Raw genomic sequence first — 21,674 nt, 5'->3', positions numbered from 1 at the left:
TCCTATAGTTTCTGGTTCTCTGGAGAACCTTGACTAGTACTCTCTGGTACAGGTCTTAACCATCATTCACCTGGACTGTTGGGTTATCCTCCTAGCTGGTATTTCTATTTCCCCTTTGTCTCATTTTGCCTCATTTTGCCTCATATTCCCTTAATACTGAAGCCAGGATTTTTCTTTAAAATGTAGGTCAGGTTAGGTCACTCTGTAACTCCAGACTTCGTATTGGCTTCTTATTTCAGAGTAAAACCCAAAGACCTTACACTAGCCCTCAAGGCACGACATGAACAGCCACATCCTACCACGAAGGTTTCCTCTTCCTATAGAGCTAGTCTTGCAATATTGGTTTTCCACAGCACTTCTTACTGTTTGACATACTATATATTTACTTCTCTATTTGTGTCACGAACGCAGTAACTTTTTGTTTTTTGTTCATTGCTATATGAATAGGGTCTAGAGCACTGCTTGGACCTTAACAAAGTGCTCAGTAAATATTTGTTGGACAAATGAATGAAAAAAACAAACATAAATATTAATCACTCATAGAAAGGGGTGCAAGTCTGACACACGCTACCACATGGATGAACCTTGAAAACATTATGCCAATTGAAAGAAGCTGGACACAAAAGGACAAATATTATGGGATTCCACTTATATGAGGTACTAAAAATAGGCAAATTCATGCAGCTAGAAAGTAGCATAGTGGTTACCAGGGGCTGGGAGGAGAGGAGAATGGAGAGTCACCGTATAATGGATGCAGAGTGTCTGCGTTGATAGAAGAGTTCTGGCAATAGACAGCGGCGTTGGGTCTACAACCTTGTGAATGTATTTAATGGCACTGAATCACACACTTCACGATGGTTACAATGGTAAATTATTTTGTTATTTATATTTTACCACAGTTGAAAAGAAAACATTAAAACTCTTCAAGATGTGAGCTCAGAGGAGCCCGAGAACGTCCACCCAGTGGGGAAAAATGGCGAAGTGAATCAGTCCTGATTCTGCCAGAGTTTTCACCCATCTCTTGGGCTTCTCTTGTTTTGATTTCTGCTGCCACCAGCTAAAAGTGGCTCAAGGTAGGCATTGCCAACTCTCATTCTATTCTACAATGTAGTGGGGCTTAGACTGTAATATGTAGAAGTAGACCGAGAATAGCTGAAGCAGGGTCCAAGAAAAGTCTTGTAAGCCACTCATTTATTCATCTTTTCAGCATTTGTCACATGTGTCTCAAGTACCAGGCACTGTCCTAGATGCTCTGCAGTCAAAGTGAGTCAGGAAGAAAATGACCTGCTGTTAGAGTGTGGTGAATGAGGGGATAGTAAGAATCCATGTAGACTTGCCCCACGGAGGGCAAGTAAGTCACGGCAAGGATTTTGGACTTTATTTTAAAAGCAGTGTTAAGTCACTGAAAGGTTTTAAGCAAGAGAGTGACATGCACTGATTTATATTTTTAAAAGACTCCTTTGGTGCTTTGTGTTGGAGTGAATTGGAAGGGGACACACACGGGCATAGTGAAACAGGCTTGGCGATGGTCCAAGTGAGAGAAGATGATGACTTAGACAGTAATGGGAAGAAAATACAGAGAAACGGATAGACTGAAATATTTTAGAGAGAATTAATTGCACTTCAGGTGGATTGAAGTGCAGGCTGAGAAAAAGGGAATTAAAGATAATACCCAGGTTTTCTGAGTTGAGCAGTTGGGTGGCTTGCTGAATTGAGGAAGATGGGGAGGGAAATCAAGAATCCTGGTAAACACATTTCTTAGATGCCTATGAGTCATTCAAATGGAGATGTTAAGAAGGCTACTGTAAAAGAGACTTGGGCTCAGGGTAGAGGTCTGGGTGGGAGTCTAGGAGATGTAAATGTAGGAGTTATTGGCATAATATGGTATTTAAAGCTGTTGGAATTGGGTAGGATTTCTAGAAAGAGATGAAAAGATAGAACAAGATTGAGTCAATTTAAGGAATTTGAACCATGTCCAGATGGAAATGGGGAGTCATTGACAAAACTTAATCAGGGAGTTCACAGGATCAGGCTTGTATTGTAGAAGGATCTCTCTGTCCTCTGGTGTTACTTAGAGGCAGGCATGATTGGAAAGAGGGATCAGGAAAGATGCTGTTGCAATAATTTTTTTGGGAAATGATCTAGAAGAGCATTCAGTGGGATGGAGATAGCTAGATGAACAGATCAAGAGATACTTTTGAATAGTGTGAACAAAACCTGGGGATTGATTAGAGGTGGGAATGAGAGCAAGGGCAAGGTTATGCCTCCCAAATTTCCGTTCAAAACCAGATGGATAAGGTGCCATTTTACTGAGATCGAGAACTTAGGAGACGAAGAGCTTGGGGAAGGGTCAAGACATATTGTTAATTTTGAAGTACTTACTAGACACGTAAATCTAGACGGTCAGTAGGCTTTTGTAAATTCATGTGTGAGCTGTAGGAGACCCAGCTGAATGGACTCATCAGTCCATAAGCTGCCTCAGAGCCTTTGACACTGCTCAGATTAGCCAGGGATGATGAGTCCAGTGAGAAGAGAAAAGGGCCAAGGATGGAAACCTAGGGAACTTCCAATATTTCAGTCAATAAAGGGAGAGGAGTTTGCAAAAGAGGCCGAAAGAGGGCAGCCACGGAAGTAGAAGGAAACAAGGCAAAAGGGACATTCGCTGTTACATTCCAGACGCTGGCTATTTCTTTCTGTGAACCCCACAAGCAGGTATTGGCCTCATCTCCCTTTTACAAAAACTATATTGGGACTCAGGTGAAATAACTTGGCCCAAGACACTTATCTAGAAAACAACAGAAGTTTGAAGGAATTTAAACAAAACCTTGGAGTATCCAGTGACTAACTACCCTTTGATCTTTAGCAAAAGGAGTGAATCGTGTGTGTGCATGCTCGCACATACGTATATTTGTATATGCATAGCCTGTCTCTGGGAGGTTCCAAAGCCGCTGGTAAGACTGAAGAGTGGTTGCCTTGGGTGGATCAGGGAGTGGTGGTTGGCCACTGGCCAGATGGATGTACTATATGGTATACACTTTTATGCTCTGTATTATTGTCATAGAGTCTGTACTAAAGAGTTTGGCTCCACCCCCTTTTTTCATGCTTGATTGATGGCTGACAGCTTTCAGTCCCCACTACTCTTCTTCCCTTTTGCCCCACATCTGGGCAACCTGATGGGACGGCCTAGATGCTTCCTCCTTTGGCACCTGCAGGACCTTCACGCAGTGCAAGTCCTGGCTCTTGCAGAGCAGAACCCTCAATTCCCACCTTACCATGAAATCCCAAGCCACTCTCCTGCTCTCTTAAGCCATTTGGACCTGTTAGCATCCTGCCCTGCCCTCCTCGGAGGGCCTCATTATGTGAATAATAAACCTTTCTACGCTCTCTTGGTGTTCGTGTGGCCTCATTGGTCTGGACGTCTGAACCAAATTTGGGGTGTGTGTTGGTAAGGCTGGACTAGTCTAATCCTGAATTTTCTAATTCAAAAATACAAATTAACTAAAAGATTTTTATTTTCTTATTTTATTGTTTTATTTTTATTTATTTATTTTTTAACGAAAACATTTTTAAATGGTGGGAATAAAAAAGGTCCATGTACCAAAGTCCGAAGATTTTAAGATCTACATGGGCCTTCTCCTCCATCTTTCTTGTTTGTTAGCTCATTAAAAAAACTGGAAAAGAAAAAAAAAAACTAAACTAAACTAAAACCTGTGCTCTTCCTTCCATACTCTTCCATATCTCTAGAGATCAGGAAGGGGATTATTATTACGTAAAATATCAGAAAATTGAAAAGAAAAATTCCAAATGAAATTTTGAAGCTTTAGTGATGTTTTATGGGCTCTCCAGCTCTATAAAAATTTCATTTGTCCAATTTACTCTATTTTAAAAAATAATGGATGCTTACAATTAAAAAAAACATATATGTGTGTATGTTGGTATGTATATACATATACATTTGTGTATATGTGTGTACACACACACACACACACACACACACATATCCAAGCAAGCTATTCCTAGGGAATAGTAAGCAGTACTCTAAGAAAATCCCAATTATATTTTGCATACTTATTTTTATCATAAAATAATTGCCATGTTTTACCCCAATGTACAAACACAAAATGTTCTCATACATGCGTCTCATTACTCACCACGCCCCGTCCTTACAGCTATTTGATGAGGAAACTACAGACCAGTGAGCTCAGATGATTTGTTAGGACTGGTGGGGAGCAGAACTGGGCCACCGACCAATGCCTCCGACTGCCATACTTCTTGACCCACATCCAGGAGACATGGTCATTATTTACTGATGTCAGTCATGATGATTGACAAAGACAGTAATTGAAGACAGTGATACTGTTGATCCATATCCCTGAATGCCCCTGATAGTCGCTAATTGTAGTTAAATGCCTTTGACCACATGATTTCTCTTAGACCAAAATTCCAATTTCCCCTCCTTGTCACACCCAGCAAGTAATGAGAATTCCATGACCTTTAGGCTTCCAAGCTGCCATTGGAGATCGAATTACTGAGGTCTCTAGGCACTGGCTCAGTTAATCACATGGCTGCTGATTCTCTACTTTCCTTAGTAATACAGTTAGTTTGCTGAGGTCCTAAAAGGACAATACAGCTTTTGTAATAGCCTGATTTACCTAAAACTTCAGAACAGTATTTTGATTCCTAACAGAGAAGCCCTAACATTTTAGACAGTAAAGAATAACACATCAAGTGAAGGCTTTAGGAGAATGTGCCTCACGTAGTGTCAGACACCTTTCCTAAGTTAAATCCATGGAGTACAGAATATTGTTATTCTGGAATGAAATACAATACAGTCGAAACCCTGTATAATTTATAAAGTTTCTCTTTAATTATTTATTTTTTTCAAGGAAGCTTGTAGTCTTCACGCAGCCAAGCTTTCCACAATGATTGACCAAGTCTAATAAACTTGTAAATCATACATTTATTAATTTCACTTCATATGCAGTTTCTCTTCAGCGGATATAGAACAGGTTAACAAGCGTTCATATTGTAATAGTTCGTCCTAAGGCTTTTCAAGGATTGATGTCAGTAACTATGAGAAATGAAAAGCACTTTCATCAAAATCCTATGAGTTGGTAGAAGCAAACAAGCTTGGAAAACGCAGGGGACAGGGCTGCTCATATAATTAAAAGTCTTCTTTTTCTTTTTAATTAATTTTTTTTTCTTAGACGGAGAGAGACAGAGTGCAAGCAGGGGAGGGGCAGAGGGAAAGGGAGACACAATCTGAAACAGGCTCCAGGCTCCGGGCCGTCAGCACAGAGCCCGATGCGGGGCTTGAACCCACAAACTGTGAGGTCGTGACCTGAGCCAAAGTTGGATGCTTAATAGACTGAGCCACCCACGTGCCACCAAAGTCTTGTTTTTCTTAAGTTGTCTGTCTATAAAAGTTTCCAACACTGCCATCATTTGAATCCTAACATTTCCCCTGGGCTCGGTTGCTCCACTAAGGTGCTTAGTGGAAAGAAGGGAGAAGAGAGGTGAAAGCACAGAGCAGGGGAAAGGCCGTAGTTGGAGGAAGGGGTGGCAGTCAGGAGAGGGAGGTTCTACCAGCCCTTTGCCTTGTGACTTTGAGTAAGTCTGTGCTCATCTGGGCTGTACTCTTTTTCTGTACAGAGAGGTTTAGTGAAGATGGTCTCTAAGGCTTTTAACAGCTGATTTCTGGGTTCAGTGTGCGTGCCCTTTTCTGACACATAATCACTTTGCACTGTCCTCTCTTGGGACTCCCTTCCCAACACACGTAAACGTGTACACACAACACACACACACACACACACACACACACACACACACACACACAACCGTGTACCTTAGAGCAGAGAAGCAGAGCAGAATCCAGAGGGAGTTCTGGAGCCAGCATGCCTCCCCAGGCGAACGCTTTTCAACATCCCCACTGTGACTCCCCCAGCTCGCTTAATTAAATTACAGCATCCTCCCAAACAGTTTCTGCCTTGGAGTCTGCACAGCGCCTGAGTCCACTCTGATCTGCTGCCCCCCGCCCCCCCTGCAGAAACACTGATCTTTCTAAGAGGCAAATACAGTCATGTTACTGCCCTCCCTCTAACCATTCACTGGCTCCTCATTTCTCTATAGGTCCTAATATGGCATGTAGACCTTTTGTGATTTGATCCGTACTCTGTTTACTTGCTCACTTTTCTTTCTCACTATTACTTTGTACTCAAAGCTCCAATCATGTTAAAGTTCCCCAGTTCCTAAAATCCCCTTGTTCATTCTCATTCCAGGTATAAATTCTCCTTCTGGTGAATCCTTACCCATTCTTTTTTTTCTTTTTTCTTTTTAATATGAAATTTATTGTCAAATTGGTTTCCATACAACACCCAGTGCTCATCCCAACAGGTGCCCTCCTCAGTACCCATCACCTACCCACCCCTCCTTCCCACCCCCCATCAACCCTCAGTTTGTTCTCAGTTTTTAAGAGTCTCTTATGTTTTGGCTCTCTCCGTCTCTAACCTTTCTTCTTCTTTTTTTTTCCTCCCCTCCCATGGTCTTCTGGTAAGTTTCTCAGGATCCACATAAGAGTGAAAACATATGGTATCTGTCTTTCTCTGTATGACTTATTTCACTTAGCATAACACTCTCCAGTTCCATCCACGTTGCTACAAAAGGCCATGTTTCATTCTTTCTCATTGCCACGTAGTACTCCATTGTGTATATAAACCACAATTTCTTTATCTATTCATCAGTTGATGGACATTTAGGCTCTTTCCATAATTTGGCTATTGTTGAAAGTGCTGCTATAAACATTGGGGTACAAGTGCCCCTACTCATCAGCACTCCTGGATCCCTTGGGTAAATTCCGAGCAGTGCTATTGCTGGGTCATAGGGTAGATCTATTTTGAATTTTCTGAGGAACCTGCACACTGTTTTCCAGAGTGGCTGCACCAGTTTGCATTCCCACCAACAGTGCAAGAGACTTTCCCATTGCTAATCTGCTCTTCATCTTCTCTCCCAGGGCAGTCTCCTACTTAGCCTTCAAATCTCAGCTTAGGTGCCATTTCCTCCAGGAAGCTCTCCCAGGTTGGGTTAGCTGCCCGTATGCTTGCTCTTGTCACATCATTTCCTGCACTGAATTGTGATAGTCTGTGAGGGTCAGGACTTTGCCTTGTTCAAACCTGTGTCTCAAAAAAACCTAAAGCCGTTCTGAGACATAATGGGTATTCAATCAATATTTGTTAAACGAATGAACTTAAGAAATGACACGATCTAAACAACCTATCTCAAATCTTCGTAAACCGCAATAGACGAGAAATAGCAGGATAGAAGCGGCCACAGTTCCATGCGCAAGCCTCCAGGGCATGGGGCTTATTAAAATGGGTGTTCAGAGAAGGCGTGATGCAAAAGGGAACACGGGCAGGTCTTTCTTAAGGAGCCTGGCCTCCGTGTGTCCCCACGGTCCCAGGCCAGACCCACCGATTTCACGCTGACGGAGCGCAAAAACCAACAACCAAGATGGCAAGAACAAAGGAAGACACTGTTCGCCTCAAAGTGGAAATTTGTGACAGGGCCCAGGAAGTCTGCCTGGGCCTTGTAGCTCTTCCAGTGGTTTCTAATAAACCAGGCTTTGTGTGAGTCTCACTGAGGCTGCACAGGGCCCCGTCCCAAGGCTCGTTCTCTCTCTGCTGGCCCGGCTGCCTGGCCTGGCTGCTGGGAGAACTTGTTAGCCATCATTGATTTCTTTGAGTTGGACTCCACTGAATTGGATTGCTTTGCTCTGCATTTTAAAAGGGGTGTTTTTCTTGAGGTTGGAAGTTGGCACTGACTTGAAATTACAGAGTTTGAGACCATTCAGGATCCATAACTATCATTAATGTCCTTCACAGCACATGAGATTCTAACGATGGTCTTTTTTTTTTTAATTTTTTTTTTAACGTTTATTTATTTTTGAGACAGGGAGAGACAGAGCATGAACAGGGGAAGGTCAGAGAGAGGAAGACACAGAATCTGAAACAGGCTTCAGGCTTCGAGCTGTCAGCACAGAGCCCGATGCGGGGCTGGAACTCACGGACCGCGAGATCATGACCTGAACCGAAGTCGGCCGCTCAACCGACTGAGCCACCCAGGCGGCCCCTAACGATGGTCTTAAAGAGGTAGAGAAAACTCAGTGTTTCACCCATGTGGTGGGAACAGAGTAGGGAAATAACACATTTCTATCTACTAATCAATCAACAAATCAGCATTGACTGGGCTCTTACCATGTGCCCAGTACGTGTGAGGCTCTGCCCGTGGATGGGAATAATGAAGTTAACAACTGTTGTGGGGGAAACTGGGTGCAAGTCAAACATGCAGGTCCCAGGGGTTCCTCAGGACAGCAGCGCGGGACCAATGGGAAGCCTGGACCCGTGGGTGCAGATTGTGTTTTAAAATTCAAAGTATTGATTAAAAAAAAAAACTACTAAAATTATGTATGAGAGGTATCATGGTCTTGATTTTATAGATGAAAACTAAGGCTCAGAGAATTAAACCCGACGTGGACCCGAATTCGAAAACCAGTTCTCGCCATGACAAAGACATTGCTCTTATGTCATCATACTGCCCGGTTTGTACCTGCGTACCAAAAAGATGCACCCAGCTGAACTTTTGCAGTTGGGATAAAGGATGCCTTCAAGCACTCAGACTTCCTTTATTTCCAACGCAGTGTTAGGTTTTCCTGGATGGCAATCCTGCAATGCCATAACGTCCAGCAGATGTCAGCATTTACCATTCTTTGACTCCCTCGGGTCTTGGCGTTTGCAAAGTTTTAGGGCTCAAGAGCCTGTCTTGCTCTTGGGCTCCCCAAAATTGCTGTTGCATCTGGGCGCGAGGTGGGGAGCTGTGTGCCGAGAGGGTGCAGCCGAGCGCCGAGTCTTGACTCCGTGAGAAGGCATTTGAAACTGTCACGAGCCTTCATTTTTTTTCTCCTCTCTTTTGTGATTTCATGTTTCTAAAAACCAGCTCATTTCTCTTCTTTTTTTTTTTTTTTAAAGATGTTTATTTATTTTGAGAGAGAGAGTGAGAGCGCATGCTGTGCGAGTTGGGGAGGGAGAATCTCAAGCAGGCAGTGCGGAGTCCGATATGGGGCTCGATCCCATGACCCTGGCTGGGATCATGACCTGAGCTGAAATCAAAGAGTCAGAGGCTCAAGTGACTGAGCCACCCAGGCGCCCGAAAACCAGCTCATTTCTGGTGGATGAGCCAAGGAGACTTCTAACCTGGCCTGTGGCCAAGGCTGCACAGAGAGAGAGGAGGCTCTCGAAGTGCCAAGAGGACGCTGGGAATGCCGCGGCGTCTCTGTAATCAGCAGCAGCAGCCGGTGCCAGATGCAGCTGGGATTTGGCCCAGCCTGGAGTGTGGCTTCTGAGAAGGGGCCAGAAATAGCCCCAAACACCAAGGTTTCTCTTCTGCTCAGCTTTTAGATGCCTCAGGTTACACCCCTGCAAGGTCTTCCTGTGGCCCTAACCTTAGAATGCCTTACAGATTTGGTGAGAAGGAACGATCTATTAAATATATTTACATCTAAGTGCAAATGAATTTGAACTTTAATTTTTTTTTTTTTTTTCTAGTGAGAAAAACCAGGCCAGACTGAGAAAATGAGTTGCCTCAGGTATGCCTGGAAATGTGAGAGAAGCGTCTCGGGAAGGGGAGAGGGGAGAGTGAGAGTGGCAAACTGCCCTGATCTCCCAGTCTGTGCCTGGGAGACCTTCTTTTGCTTCCTGTCTCCCACACCCTCCGCCTCTTCACCTTGCCCATCTCAAGTGCTGTAAAGAATGCACAAAAGGCAATGATTGGTTCCCCAAAGCCTGGACTCCCTCAGGGGCCACCACAAGGTGGAAAATGCTGGCTTTCTTTTCCAAAATTGCAACTCTGGGACAGGGGAAGCTTGCCGACCTTAATGACACCAGTAAGTTGTTGGAAATAGTCGGTTTGCCGCTATTTTAAAGAAAAGACAAACACAGAAAGAAGGAAGCAAGAGTGCCTGGCTTTTATTTGCTAACCGTGTATGCTTATTGTTCAATCCGGCCACCTTCTCTGTAACGAACGTGTCTACACAATTAAGTGCATGTCCTCCTTGGATGCTGCTGATGGTAACAAAGCTCTCTCCTTGACTGAAAACTTAAAACAATATACCCTTCAGAACATGTGACAGTCACAGATGAAAGTCTTAAATAAATGGGGCTCGGTCCAACTTGCAGAAGCAGAGAGAGCAGATTCATCACAGAATGGAGAAATGTGGTGTGAAATTGGTAATATCAAATGCTTTGATCATTTCTGTCTAGTAATGTTTTATTCATTCCATTTGGTCCTTTCTGCTTAACCATTCTTACATAACCTCGAGCAGCCTTTAATGATAATTTGTAGGTAAAATTATTCACGTAGCAGTGTGTCTGGGCTATTAGACACACTGGACCTGAACTGGATCAATCTGGCCTGACTCAAGGGAGCACGGAAGGTCACATCAGACCTCACCGTCCACCGTGTCTGGTGGGGGAAAGGGTTTGTCTGGGACTAGGCTCCAGTCGCTGGGGGAGCCCACCCACAGATCTTTGCTAAATAGGGGATAAACAGAGGAGATGTGTGGTGCTGAACTGTCTTTCTAGCACCTTCCACAGACTCCTAGGCTCAGGTGCCTGAGTGGCCGGGCTCCTGCCTTCCCGCTGTTTCTTTTTATCTTCTGGTCACACACAGTCTGAAAAGTTCGTTACCAAAATGCGTTGAGACTATGCTTATGATATTTCAGTTCACGTTTAGGTCTGATTTCAAATAAAAGCCCTTGGAATGGTCTATCCGTTGAAAATGAAGCCTTACAATTTTTAGTGCTGAGAATTCAAAATTCTATAAGCAAAATATATATTCATATGGAAAAACATATTTGGTTACATCATTGATGTCAGATTCAATTACTTATGTACTCTGCAATTTGGGTTTCGTTATTGAATATTTGAAATCTATTCCAACAGTCACTGCGTGGCTTAAGCTGAATATTGTCTGTCAGCATATTTGCTTCATTTAAAAATTCCCTTTCTCGGTCATTTTAAGTGCAGTAACTGTGAAACCATTCTACCAAAGTTTCTAAAATAAATAGCCAGATGACACAAACCTGATCTGAATTGCTTTTACCCACAGAATAGAGATACATGGTTCAGACAGAACCTATAACAACAAGTTTACAATCAAACGTTCCCAGTAAAGTTCACCTACCTTGCAAGAAGGCAAAACTTTAATGTAAATTTCCTAAGATATTTGCAGTGATTTTATGGTTTTGTGAAGGCTGGCTTGATTTACTTTTATTTGTTTACTACACCCAATGTGGGGGTTGAACTCACAACCCTTAGGTCAAGAGTCATGTGCTCTTCTGAGCCGGCCAGGCGCCCCAAGGCTGGCTTGGTTTTGACAGGAAAGCCAACAACATGATTTTATGAGATCCTTTGAATAGGGAAAATGAGCCTTAGATATCTTTTTTTCCTAACCATTAATTTAAAATCTGAGCATTGGGGCACCTGGGTGGCTCAGTCGGTTGGGCGGCCGACTTCGGCTCAGGTCAAGATCTCGCGGTCCGTGAGTTCGAGCCCCGTGTCGGGCTCTGTGCTGACTGCTCAGAGCCTGGAGCCTGTTTCCAATGCTGTGTCTCCCTCTCTCTCTGACCCTCCCCCGTTCATGCTCTGTCTCTCTCTGTCTCAAAAATAAATAAACGTTAAAAAAATTAAAAAAAAAATCTGAGCATTTATGAGATTTGGGGGGGGGGAGGGGGGAAGCCCAAACAGTATGAGGCCAACCAGGACAGTATGTTTTTTTAGACTTCCAGACAGGATCTTTTGCCATTTTTAAAGATTTTCCTGAAAGGTCAGGATCAGTTGTGCTATCCAGTGGATGTCTGAACCGTGTGCTAACAGCTCCCACTGTGGTATAAATAGATATATGGAAAGTTGTATTTGTGTATTTATGAGTCTGTTTGTTGCTTAATTTCAAAGGGTAAATTCTAACCTCCAGGCTTTGAGATGAAATCCCTTTATTATGTGTATTTTCAAATAAAACCCGGAGCGAATATACTCGTGAACTCTGGTAGGTATCACTCAGTATTAGCATTATTGCCAATTCTGCTTCATCGTTCCCCTGACTCCCCACTTCCCCTGTCATTTTGAAGGAAGTTGAAGGTCACATGTCTTTCTTCTGAAACCATTTCCGCTTGCCTCTTAAAGGATTTTTTTTTTTTAAGCATAACCACAGTCTCTTCTGACTTCCTTTTACTGGACGTGAGGAGTAGGACCCATGTTTCCGATCTCCCTTCCTCTTGTTGTATCTGTGAATCCAAATGGAATTGTAAGCCCCTCCCCCCATTTGTGTCTCCTTTTTATAATGTAACCAAACTTTTAAACAATAACCACCTTTTGCAGTCACTTTTTACATCGAACACCTCCATCTGAGGGACCGTTTCAATAATTACCATCAATCCTTCCCAACCGGGACTGCCTCATATTTGAATTCTTATTTTGCCCTCATTTATCATGGCTCTGAAACATATTTCCACGTGATTTGTGCAGGAAGTGTGGCTGTGTCAGAACCCATACACTTGCCTCTCTTAAAATGTCTCTCTCTCTCTCTCTCTCTCTCTCTCTCTCGAGCGAGTGAGCAAGGGCAGGAATGACACTGGCTTGGGACATAAAGTTTTTTTCTTCAAAGCTCTCCTGCTGTAAATCAGTTTGTCTTCAGTTATTTAGTGCTTCAGAGATTTATAAGATCTATAAGATTTCCAAGAAGAGGAGCGCTGTTAGTGCTCGATTAGGACTCTGTGGTGGTGCCACAGTACCCTGGAAGTTAAGACGTTTCCTGCCAAGTGAAATAAGTGAGAGAAATAAAGATACCGTATGATTTCATTCATATCTGGAATTTAAGAAAAACAAGCAGAGAGAGAGAGAGAGGCAAACCAAGAAACAGACTCTTAACTATAGAGAACAAACTGGTTCCCAGAGGGGAGGTGGTGGCGGTTGCTGGGGGAAACAGGTGATGGGGATTAAGGAGGGCACTTGGGATGAGCACCGGCTGTGGTCCGGAAGTGGCGAATCGCTATATTGTGCACCTGACGCTAATATTACACTGTATGTTAACTAACTGGAATTTAAACAAAAACTTAGAAAGAAAAGAAGCATTGGGGAATTCCGGGACACCTCCAAGGAACAGGGACTTACTGCTGCACGTCGTCCCCGGCGCTGAGTGTTGTGTGAATCATAACGCCCAGGAAGCCACCCAGAGGCATCAGTTTTAGAATCACCGCCCCGTTCATTTGTGTTTTCAGGAACTCTAGGTTTCCATTCTCAAGAACAAAAGCAAACTTGGGCTACATGAGAAAACTACCTAATGCCAGATATCCTTTAACCCATTCTCATTCAGAAAAACTTCCGAAGAGCAAAGAAATACCTTAAAGTACTATTGATCTTTGCCAAAACAAATCACTTTGCAGCACCAGTGGAGATGTTGGCCTCTGAAAATAGAATCCAATGACAAAAACCTAATTAAAAAAAAATTTTTTTTACATTTATTTATTTTTGAGAGACAGAGAAACAGACCACAAGTGGGGGAGGGGCAGAGAGAGAGGGAGACACAGAATGTGAAGCAGGCTCTGAGCCATCAGCACAGAGCCCGAGGCGGGGCTTGAACCCACGAACTGTGAGATTATGACCTGAGCTGAAGTTGGACGCTCAACCGACTGAGCCACCCAGGCACCCCCAAAAACCTAATTTTTTTTTTCTCAACGTTTTTATTTATTTTTGGGACAGAGACAGAGCATGAACGGGGGAGGGGCAGAGAGAGAGGGAGACACAGAATCGGAAACAGGCTCCAGGCTCCGAGCCATCAGCCCAGAGCCTGATGCGGGGCTCGAACTCACGGGCCGCGAGATCGTGACCTGGCTGAAGTCGGACGCTTAACTGACTGCGCCACCCAGGCGCCCCCAAAAACCTAATTTTTAATGTAAAACCCTCAAAGACAATTATTTAAATGTCTAAGTAAATGGCAAACATGACCAAAACTTGTATTTAAAATTTTTATCTGAAACTTTGAAGAATAGAACTCATGTGGATTTTTCTGGTACATTGTTATTTTCAGAATAGAAGAATCTTTAGTTTTGGGGCACCTGGGTGGCTCAGTCAGTTAGGCATCTGACTTCAGCTCAGGTCATGATCTATCTCACAGTCGGTGTTTTTGAGCCCCGTGTCGGACTCTGTGTCTCCCTCTCTCTCTCTCTGCCCCTCCCCTGCTCACGCTCTGTCTCTCTCTCTCAAAAATAAATAAATATTAGAAAAAATTTTCGAAAAATCTTTAGTTCCAGTGTGGAAAATAAAACGTTGGGTGTTAGTAAGCAAGCACTTGGTTTGTAGATATTCCCACTGGAGGGAAGAGTCGCATTTTCTCAGAAGCCTCCTTTATGATAATTCATGACAAGTAATTAATGGCTGGTTTTTAACTTCAGAGGATTGGCTTTTTGAAATCAATTGAAAAGCACAGATACATATTATACATTCTTTCATGTATGTATGCATATGTACATATTTTTAAAAAATATACATGCTTTTCTGAAGTATAAGGAATGCCGTACTCCTTTTGTAGTCATCCGAGTTTTCTCTTACAAGTGGGGCCAAGTGGGAGGTGTGGTGGGAATGGTGAGGCCTCTCAGTACCTGGGTCATCTCTGTGATGTAATGTAAACCTACTTTGCGATCACATTGGCCACGTGCCCAGCTCTGATCAGGGTGAACGTGAATGGAAGTAATGACATTCACCTCCCTCAGAGGGAGTTAAGCTTCCTTTCCCACTCTCCCTTTCCTAAGTATGCCTGGAGAGTGACTTTGGATCCACTACGTGACAGAGCCACCGAGATGGAAGCGGTGTGAGTCCGGGGTCACTGGGTAGAGTCTGACCTACCCCAAACTGTGGCAAGACTGAAAAATATGCTTTTATTGTTAAGTCACTGAGATTTGAGGGGTGTAGTTGTTACTGCAGCATGAACTGGCCTACCCGACTGATACAGACTGAGTTGTCTGAGTTGGGCTGTTTGCACTAAAGATCTAATATTTCGTGGGATGCCTGGGCGGCTCAGTCGGTTAAGCGTCCGACATCGGCTCAGGTCATGATCTCGCGGTTTGTGGGTTTGAGCCCCGCGTCGGGCTCTGTGCCGACAGCTCAGAGCCTGGAGCCTGCTTCAGATTCTGTGTCTCCCTCTCTCTCTGCCCCTCCCCTGCTCACGCTCTGTCTCTGTCTCTCAAAAATGAATAAACGTTAAAAACAATTTTTTAAAAATCTAATATTTTGTGTCTGGTGTTTTTGTCAGCCAAGTGGAAACATTTATTTGTTATTTGTGAAAACATTTTTTTTTTAATTTTTTTTTTTCAACGTTTATTTATTTTTGGGACAGAGAGAGACAGAGCATGAACGGGGGAGGGGCAGAGAGAGAGGGAGACACAGAATCGGAAACAGGCTCCAGGCTCTGAGCCATCAGCCCAGAGCCCGACGCGGGGCTCGAACGCACGGACCGCGAGATCGTGACCTGGCTGAAGTCGGACGCTTAACCGACTGCACCACCCAGGCGCCCCTGTGAAAACATTTCTTAAATTTTATGAAAATTATATGAGGGATTTTAGCAGTTACTTTTTGCCATTCACTTTGGAATCGATCACTGTTTCACTTCTTACTTTGGAAGGCATGAGCTGGTGGTCTCTTAGATCTTCATCAAGGTAAGAGAGAGTCCAAATGAGCCACATAAGCAAAACTGTGGGATGGTAACCATACGCTTTATGATGAGCTGAAATGTTATTTGACTTTATTTTTGTTTGGCTCTTAATGTGACACGATTGCCCTGGGTTCTGTGAGCTAGTAATTGAGGAACTTTTTCACCTTTCCGAAGACTACACCCATGGGCTTCCTTAAGGCCCTCATCAAAGGAAGACAATACACAGATGGCTCATGGAAAGCCCTGAACCTGGAGTCTGGTGAGCCATCCGGCCTTTGAGTTAAAGACAGTCATGCTCGTGGTGAGCATAGCATAATGTATAAAATTGTCAAATCAGTATGCGGTACACCTGAAACTAATATAACATTGTACTTCAACTATACTTCAATAATAATAATAATAATAATAACAATAATAATAATACTTTGCTATACTCATCTAGAGACCCCCTATCATAGGTTCTGGAGGATTGCCAATTAACGTTTACATGCGAACTATAGAAGATATAATCACAACAACATGCTTCCAAATGAACCTTTTTCTCAAGAGGTTTGTGAACATCTTAAGTGTTAAACTAATTACTACAGGAGTCTTTTCAGAGGGCTGTCAAAAAAAAAAAAAAAAAAAAAAAGAACTAATTTTATCCCTACCGAACTTACTCTTTCACAAATGGAGGCAGGACAAAATAATTTTGTCTTTTGAGTACATTCATGTTGAGGTATTGGATACTAGAAGCATAATTCCTTTTTACTAAGATTTTTTTTTCTCTTCTTTTCTGTATCCTTTTCATCACACAAAGCACCATTGTCTTTGTAGCTACCCTTTGGGGCCTTGACATTTATTTTTCTCCTTTCAGTGTATAACGTCTCGAAACAAGTGCTTTGATCAGCTGCTCAGGGGATCACACGTCTGGAACAGGAGGGCACTTAGAAGCCTGTGCTCTTAGAGGCGCATTGATGTTGGAATGATATGAAAAATAATTTCGTGGAGGGGTGCCAGGCTGGCTCGGTCTGTAAAGCATGCGACTCTTGATCTCCAGGTTAAAAAAAAAATAATTTTGTGGAAGGAACTTTCTTGTCTAAGCTCTGACCATTTTCATTACTGAAGAGGGATGCCTACACATATACACACATAAATCTGTATCGATAGATGGATTTGACTTCTTGCCAGTGTGGCTTTTTACTTTCTCTCTTTCTCATGTCTGTCACTTAGGAAGCGATTAGCCCAGGGGATACCCTACCTTCCACTAGCACTCCTTGTCCTGAATGAAAGAAAGGAAGCAAAAATCCTGATGGAGAAAAATATGATGATGAAGACAGGTGCGTAATTATAGATGCTGGGGTATGAATTTATTCTGTAGTAAATTAGTCGTGCATGTTGGAGTACTTTAGGCTGAATGCACAAAGAAAACCCTATTAAGAAATCTGGCTTCAGGCCCGTGAAATTATGGTCTGCTTTGTAAATCACTGTCAGAAGCCACTGAATTAGTAAAGAAATCAGTACCAAAAAAACCTAGGTTCAAATCACCACTCAGCTGACTTCATACAACGTAACCAACCAGTGTTTCTGAACTTGGGTTCTCATCTCTAAAACAGGTCTAATGACATCAGTGCTACTGATCCAGTGAAATTAGTTCGAAATGAAAAGAACAACCAGAAAAACCACGACGAAACACGCAGGCAGTGCTCTGTGGGTATCATCAGTCTACCGGCCTTTGGAGGTTTGTTTTCTTTTAACTTTCTATTTTGAAATCATTATAGATTCATAGTAAGTTCCAAAAGAGAACGTGCAAAGTGGTCCCAGGCACTTTTCACTTAGCTTCCCCAGTGGAATCTGCATGACTGTTGTATAACATCAAAGCCAGGAAACCCACATTGGTACCATTCATAGAACTTACTCAGATTTCGCCAGTTTTATAAGCACTCACTTGTGTGTGTGTGTGTGCATGAGCGCGCGTGTGTGTGTGCACTACTCCCAAAGAATCTTATCACATCTGTACGTTTCTGTCCCCACCACTGAAATCAGGAGAAAGAACTGTCCCACCCCAAAGTTCCCCGAATCTTTGGCAACCATGAATCCATTCTCGAACTCTATAATTTCATTTCAAGAATGTTGTAGAAATGGAATCATACTTTACTCGGCTTTCTGGGATCATTATTTTTTTTCACTCTGCATCATTCCTTTGAGATTATCTAAGGGACACATATCAATAGTTCATTCCTTTTGTGTATCAACAGTTGATTCTTTTGGTTGTTGTTGGTGCAGGGGTTTCCTTAGTATTCCATAGCGTGGATGTACCACAGTCCTTCATTCAACTTTTGAAGGACTTTGGGGATGTTTCTAGTTTTTGGCTGTTCTGAATGAAGCTGCTGTGAGCGTTAGCATACAAGATTTTGTGTCAACATGCGTTTTCATTTCTCTGGGATAAAGGGCCACTAGCAAAATAGGTGGGCCATATGACGGTTGCATGTTTGGGTTTGAAAGAAACTGCCAAATTGTTTTCCAGACCGGCTGTACCACTGTGCATTCTTACCAGGAATATATGGGTGATCTAGTTTGTCTACATCCTTGCCAGCACTTGTTTTTTTTCAGTTTTTCATTTTAGTCATCCTGATCGGTCGGAAATGATATTTGATTGTGTTTTTAGTTTGCGTTTTCCTTGGGGCTATGATGTTAACTATTTTTTCACGGGTTTACTTGCCATCTGTATATGCTCTTTAATAAAATGCTAATATTCTAGTTGGATTGTTTGTTATTTTATCCCAGAGTTCTGAGAGTTCTTTACATAGTCTAAACACAAGGCCTTTGTGAGATATACGGTTTGCATATATTTTCTCAAAGTCTGTAGCTTGTCTTTTTATCCTCTTAATAGGCGTTTTGGCAGAGCAAAAGTCTATTTTTGATATTTTGAGGTTCGACTTATTAATTTTTCCTTTATGGACTATACTTAAATTTTTTTTTTAACATTTATTTATTTTTGGGGCGCCTGGGTGGCTCAGTCGGTTGAGCGGCCGACTTCGGCTCAGGTCGTGATCTCGCGGTCTGTGAGTTTGAGCCTCGTGTCGGGCTCTGTGCTGACAGCACAGAGCCTAGAGCCTGTTTCGGATTCTGTGTCTCCCTCTCTCTCTGACCTTCCCCTGTTCATGCTCTGTCTCTCTCTGTCTCAAAAATAAATAAACGTTAAAAAAAAATTAAAAAAAAATAAACATTTATTTATTTTTGAAAAAAAATTTTTTTTAACGTTTATTTTTATTTTTGAGACAGAGAGAGACAGAGCACTAACGGGGGAGGGTCAGAGAGAGGGAGACACAGAATCGGAAGTAGGCTCCAGGCTCCAAGCTGTCAGCACAGAGCCGGACGCGGGGCAGGAACCCACGGACCGCAAGATCATGACCTGAGCCGAAGTCGGACGCTTAACCGACTGCGCCACCCAGGCGCCCCTAAGATTTTTTTTAATGTTTTTATCAATGGCCTCTAGACATCTAGACACGTTCTAGCCCGATCTCTCCCTGCCTACTTTCCTACATTTCTAGACATTATTTCACATTCCATCTCTTTCACTCTTTCATTAGGCCATTTTCAGTTGCTCATACACCATCCTAACTTCTTACTTCCTTAATGATTGAAAGATTGTAATTACGTGGATATCCTCTACTGTTGACGTAAGTCACGCCGATAATATGATCATATGCTGATACGTTTGTCTTTCCCACTATATTGGAAGTCTGTTGAGAGGAAGGAGCACATCTTTCTCAAAACCTGGCCCAGGTTTTGCAGATCATGTGGATACAGTCATATTTGTAGAATTAAAAGATGAGTTCTACCCTCCTTGTATATGCTGGACGAGGGACGTGTTCACCTATGTGACTGTCTCTATTCAGATGCGACAAAAAAAGATGTTTTGAAGAGGCAGAACTGATTGGAGAGACCAGTAGCATCCCGGCAGGATCACTCCTCACTGCTCACACCTGGGCTGTACAGGCTGGAACCTGTTATGAGGTCAGGATGGCAGCTAGGATTGCCTGGTGTTGGTGGTACATTTGATTCCAGGATGCTGTGGGAGGAGGCTGCTGACTCACAAATGCTTTTCCAACTCATTTGTCTAGGATTCTGCTTAAAGCGTACCCCTCCATACAATGAGAACTTCGCAATTACATGTGTGTGCGCACCTATGTGTATATCACGTGCACACACAAAACGTACATTGCTGTTCCCCAGAGTAGCCTCCAAGGTCTACCTTTCAGAAATCTCTTTTGCATTTAGGCTTAGATGCCCATCAATGAAGGGCTTCTGGCCGGTATATCCATTTCATTTTAGTTTCCTAAAGACCTAGTGCTCAGGTGATAACAGGGGCTTGAAGTTTCACAACATCTGTCTGAAAGCTCAAAAATGAAGGTCAGTACATTTCTACAGAAAAATCTTTTTAATGGCTTAGTAAAAAACACCACACTTGGGGCACCCGGGTGGCTCAGTCGGTTGAGTGTCCGACTTCGGCTCAGGTCATGATCTCGCGGTTCGTGAGTTTGAGCCCCACGTCGGGCTCTGTGCTGACAGCTCAGAGCCTGGAACCTGCTTCGGATTCTGTGTCTCCCTCTCTCTCTTTGCCGCTCCCCCGCTTGTGTTTTCTCTCTCTCTCAAAAATAAACATTTATAAAAACAAACAAGCAAACAAAAACACACAGCACTTTCCTTCGTCTTGTGCCAGTTGGTTAAAATAACATGACTGACGAGAAATCATGATTATGATCAGGATATGAGCCATCGTAAAAGGATAGATAAATGTTTTGGTGTTAAAGTATTTGGATAGGTTTGCAGTAGTACGAGTGCAGCATTTAATTCTGAGCTCTGATCATGGGAGGACAGTAACACATACTCATCCCCCTCCACTCTGAATAATCTTTTACGAGATGATTCTATTAATAGTTAAGAGGATTTACAGGCTTAAACTGCAAGGATACACACAACACTGAGCAGGGAAATTGTCACTGTTTGGGGAAATAATGTTATCTATTGATAGACATCCACGCTTTGAAAATTCACCTTAAGAAATTGTGAATTTAGGAAAAACATCCCTTAGCTTCTTAATGTTCTTACGTTCCTGCATTATTTTATCAGTTTTTTCTCAAGCAATTTCTGTAGAAAGTGGTCGATAATTTTTCTTTCATTACTACACGCGATATGATTTTTATTTCGGAGAAAAACATCTAAGCCACAATAGCCACAAAACATCAATACTCAAAAGAAACTATGGCTGAGTTTCCTGCCTTTGAAAACATTACCTCCTGAAACAAACAAATAATAAATAGGTAAGCATTTGTCTTAGTAAAGGGAAGCTGCATAGGTTGGAGAAAACTGGACAGAGAAGTTAATTAATTATCAAGGTTCTAGTTTTTCTCTTGCGGTCGGCTTGAAAACATTTTGATAAATTGTCAATAAGATAGAGTAATAGCTCACTGAGCCAAAGCTTGCTTATGGTTTTATAATCTTTCCAGATAAACCTTTTCCTTGTCAAGAAAGCATCATGGATGGTGGAGATCATCTTACCTTGACATCACGCATAGCCTCGGGGCTTCCTTCATTTTCCATGGTCTGGTGAATATTTGCATTATATCCCTCAGCCCTAGGCAGGGGCAGAAATTGCTTCCACATAGATGGCCTGGAGAAATGTTTCTGGAGGCACTCTTGGTTGTCTTGGGAAGGACTGGGCATGTTTTTGCAGTAAAGCTCCAAATGAGTCCTGCAGCCTGATTTTAACAACACTAGCCCAGGGTCCACTCTATTTCTCTTCGTTTGGCCAATGCTGGGCCATCCGTCAGTCAGCCAGGGAACCTCTCTGAAAGTTACACTATTTGAAGCAAAAGGCTTATCTGTTTGGTGGATCAGCAGTTTATCCACGGTTCTTTAGTGTTCTATTCCAGGTA

At 42.8% G+C, this 21,674-nt stretch overlaps 1 protein-coding gene and 1 long non-coding RNA gene across 2 annotated transcripts in view; one reads left to right on the top strand and one right to left on the bottom strand.

Moving 5' to 3' along the window:
- Positions 1–21,674, bottom strand: part of RGS20 (regulator of G protein signaling 20) — an 87,573-nt gene extending 65,899 nt beyond the window's left edge. The window contains exon 1 of the mRNA XM_045050262.1: positions 21,298–21,674. Coding sequence (XP_044906197.1) covers positions 21,298–21,462 — 165 coding nt within the window. The 5' untranslated portion in view covers positions 21,463–21,674. The remainder of the gene's footprint in view (positions 1–21,297) is intronic.
- On the top strand, positions 16,591–17,480 carry LOC123383242. Its single transcript, XR_006592796.1, has 2 exons — positions 16,591–17,072; positions 17,349–17,480. It is a non-coding gene; the product is annotated as an uncharacterized LOC123383242 (long non-coding RNA).

This window comes from Felis catus, chromosome F2 (genome assembly GCF_018350175.1).
Source record: "Felis catus isolate Fca126 chromosome F2, F.catus_Fca126_mat1.0, whole genome shotgun sequence".
In the NCBI taxonomy this organism is placed as follows: Eukaryota; Metazoa; Chordata; class Mammalia; order Carnivora; family Felidae; genus Felis; species Felis catus.
Note: the sequence above shows the minus strand (reverse complement) of the source record. Positions and strands in the feature narration are given on the sequence as shown.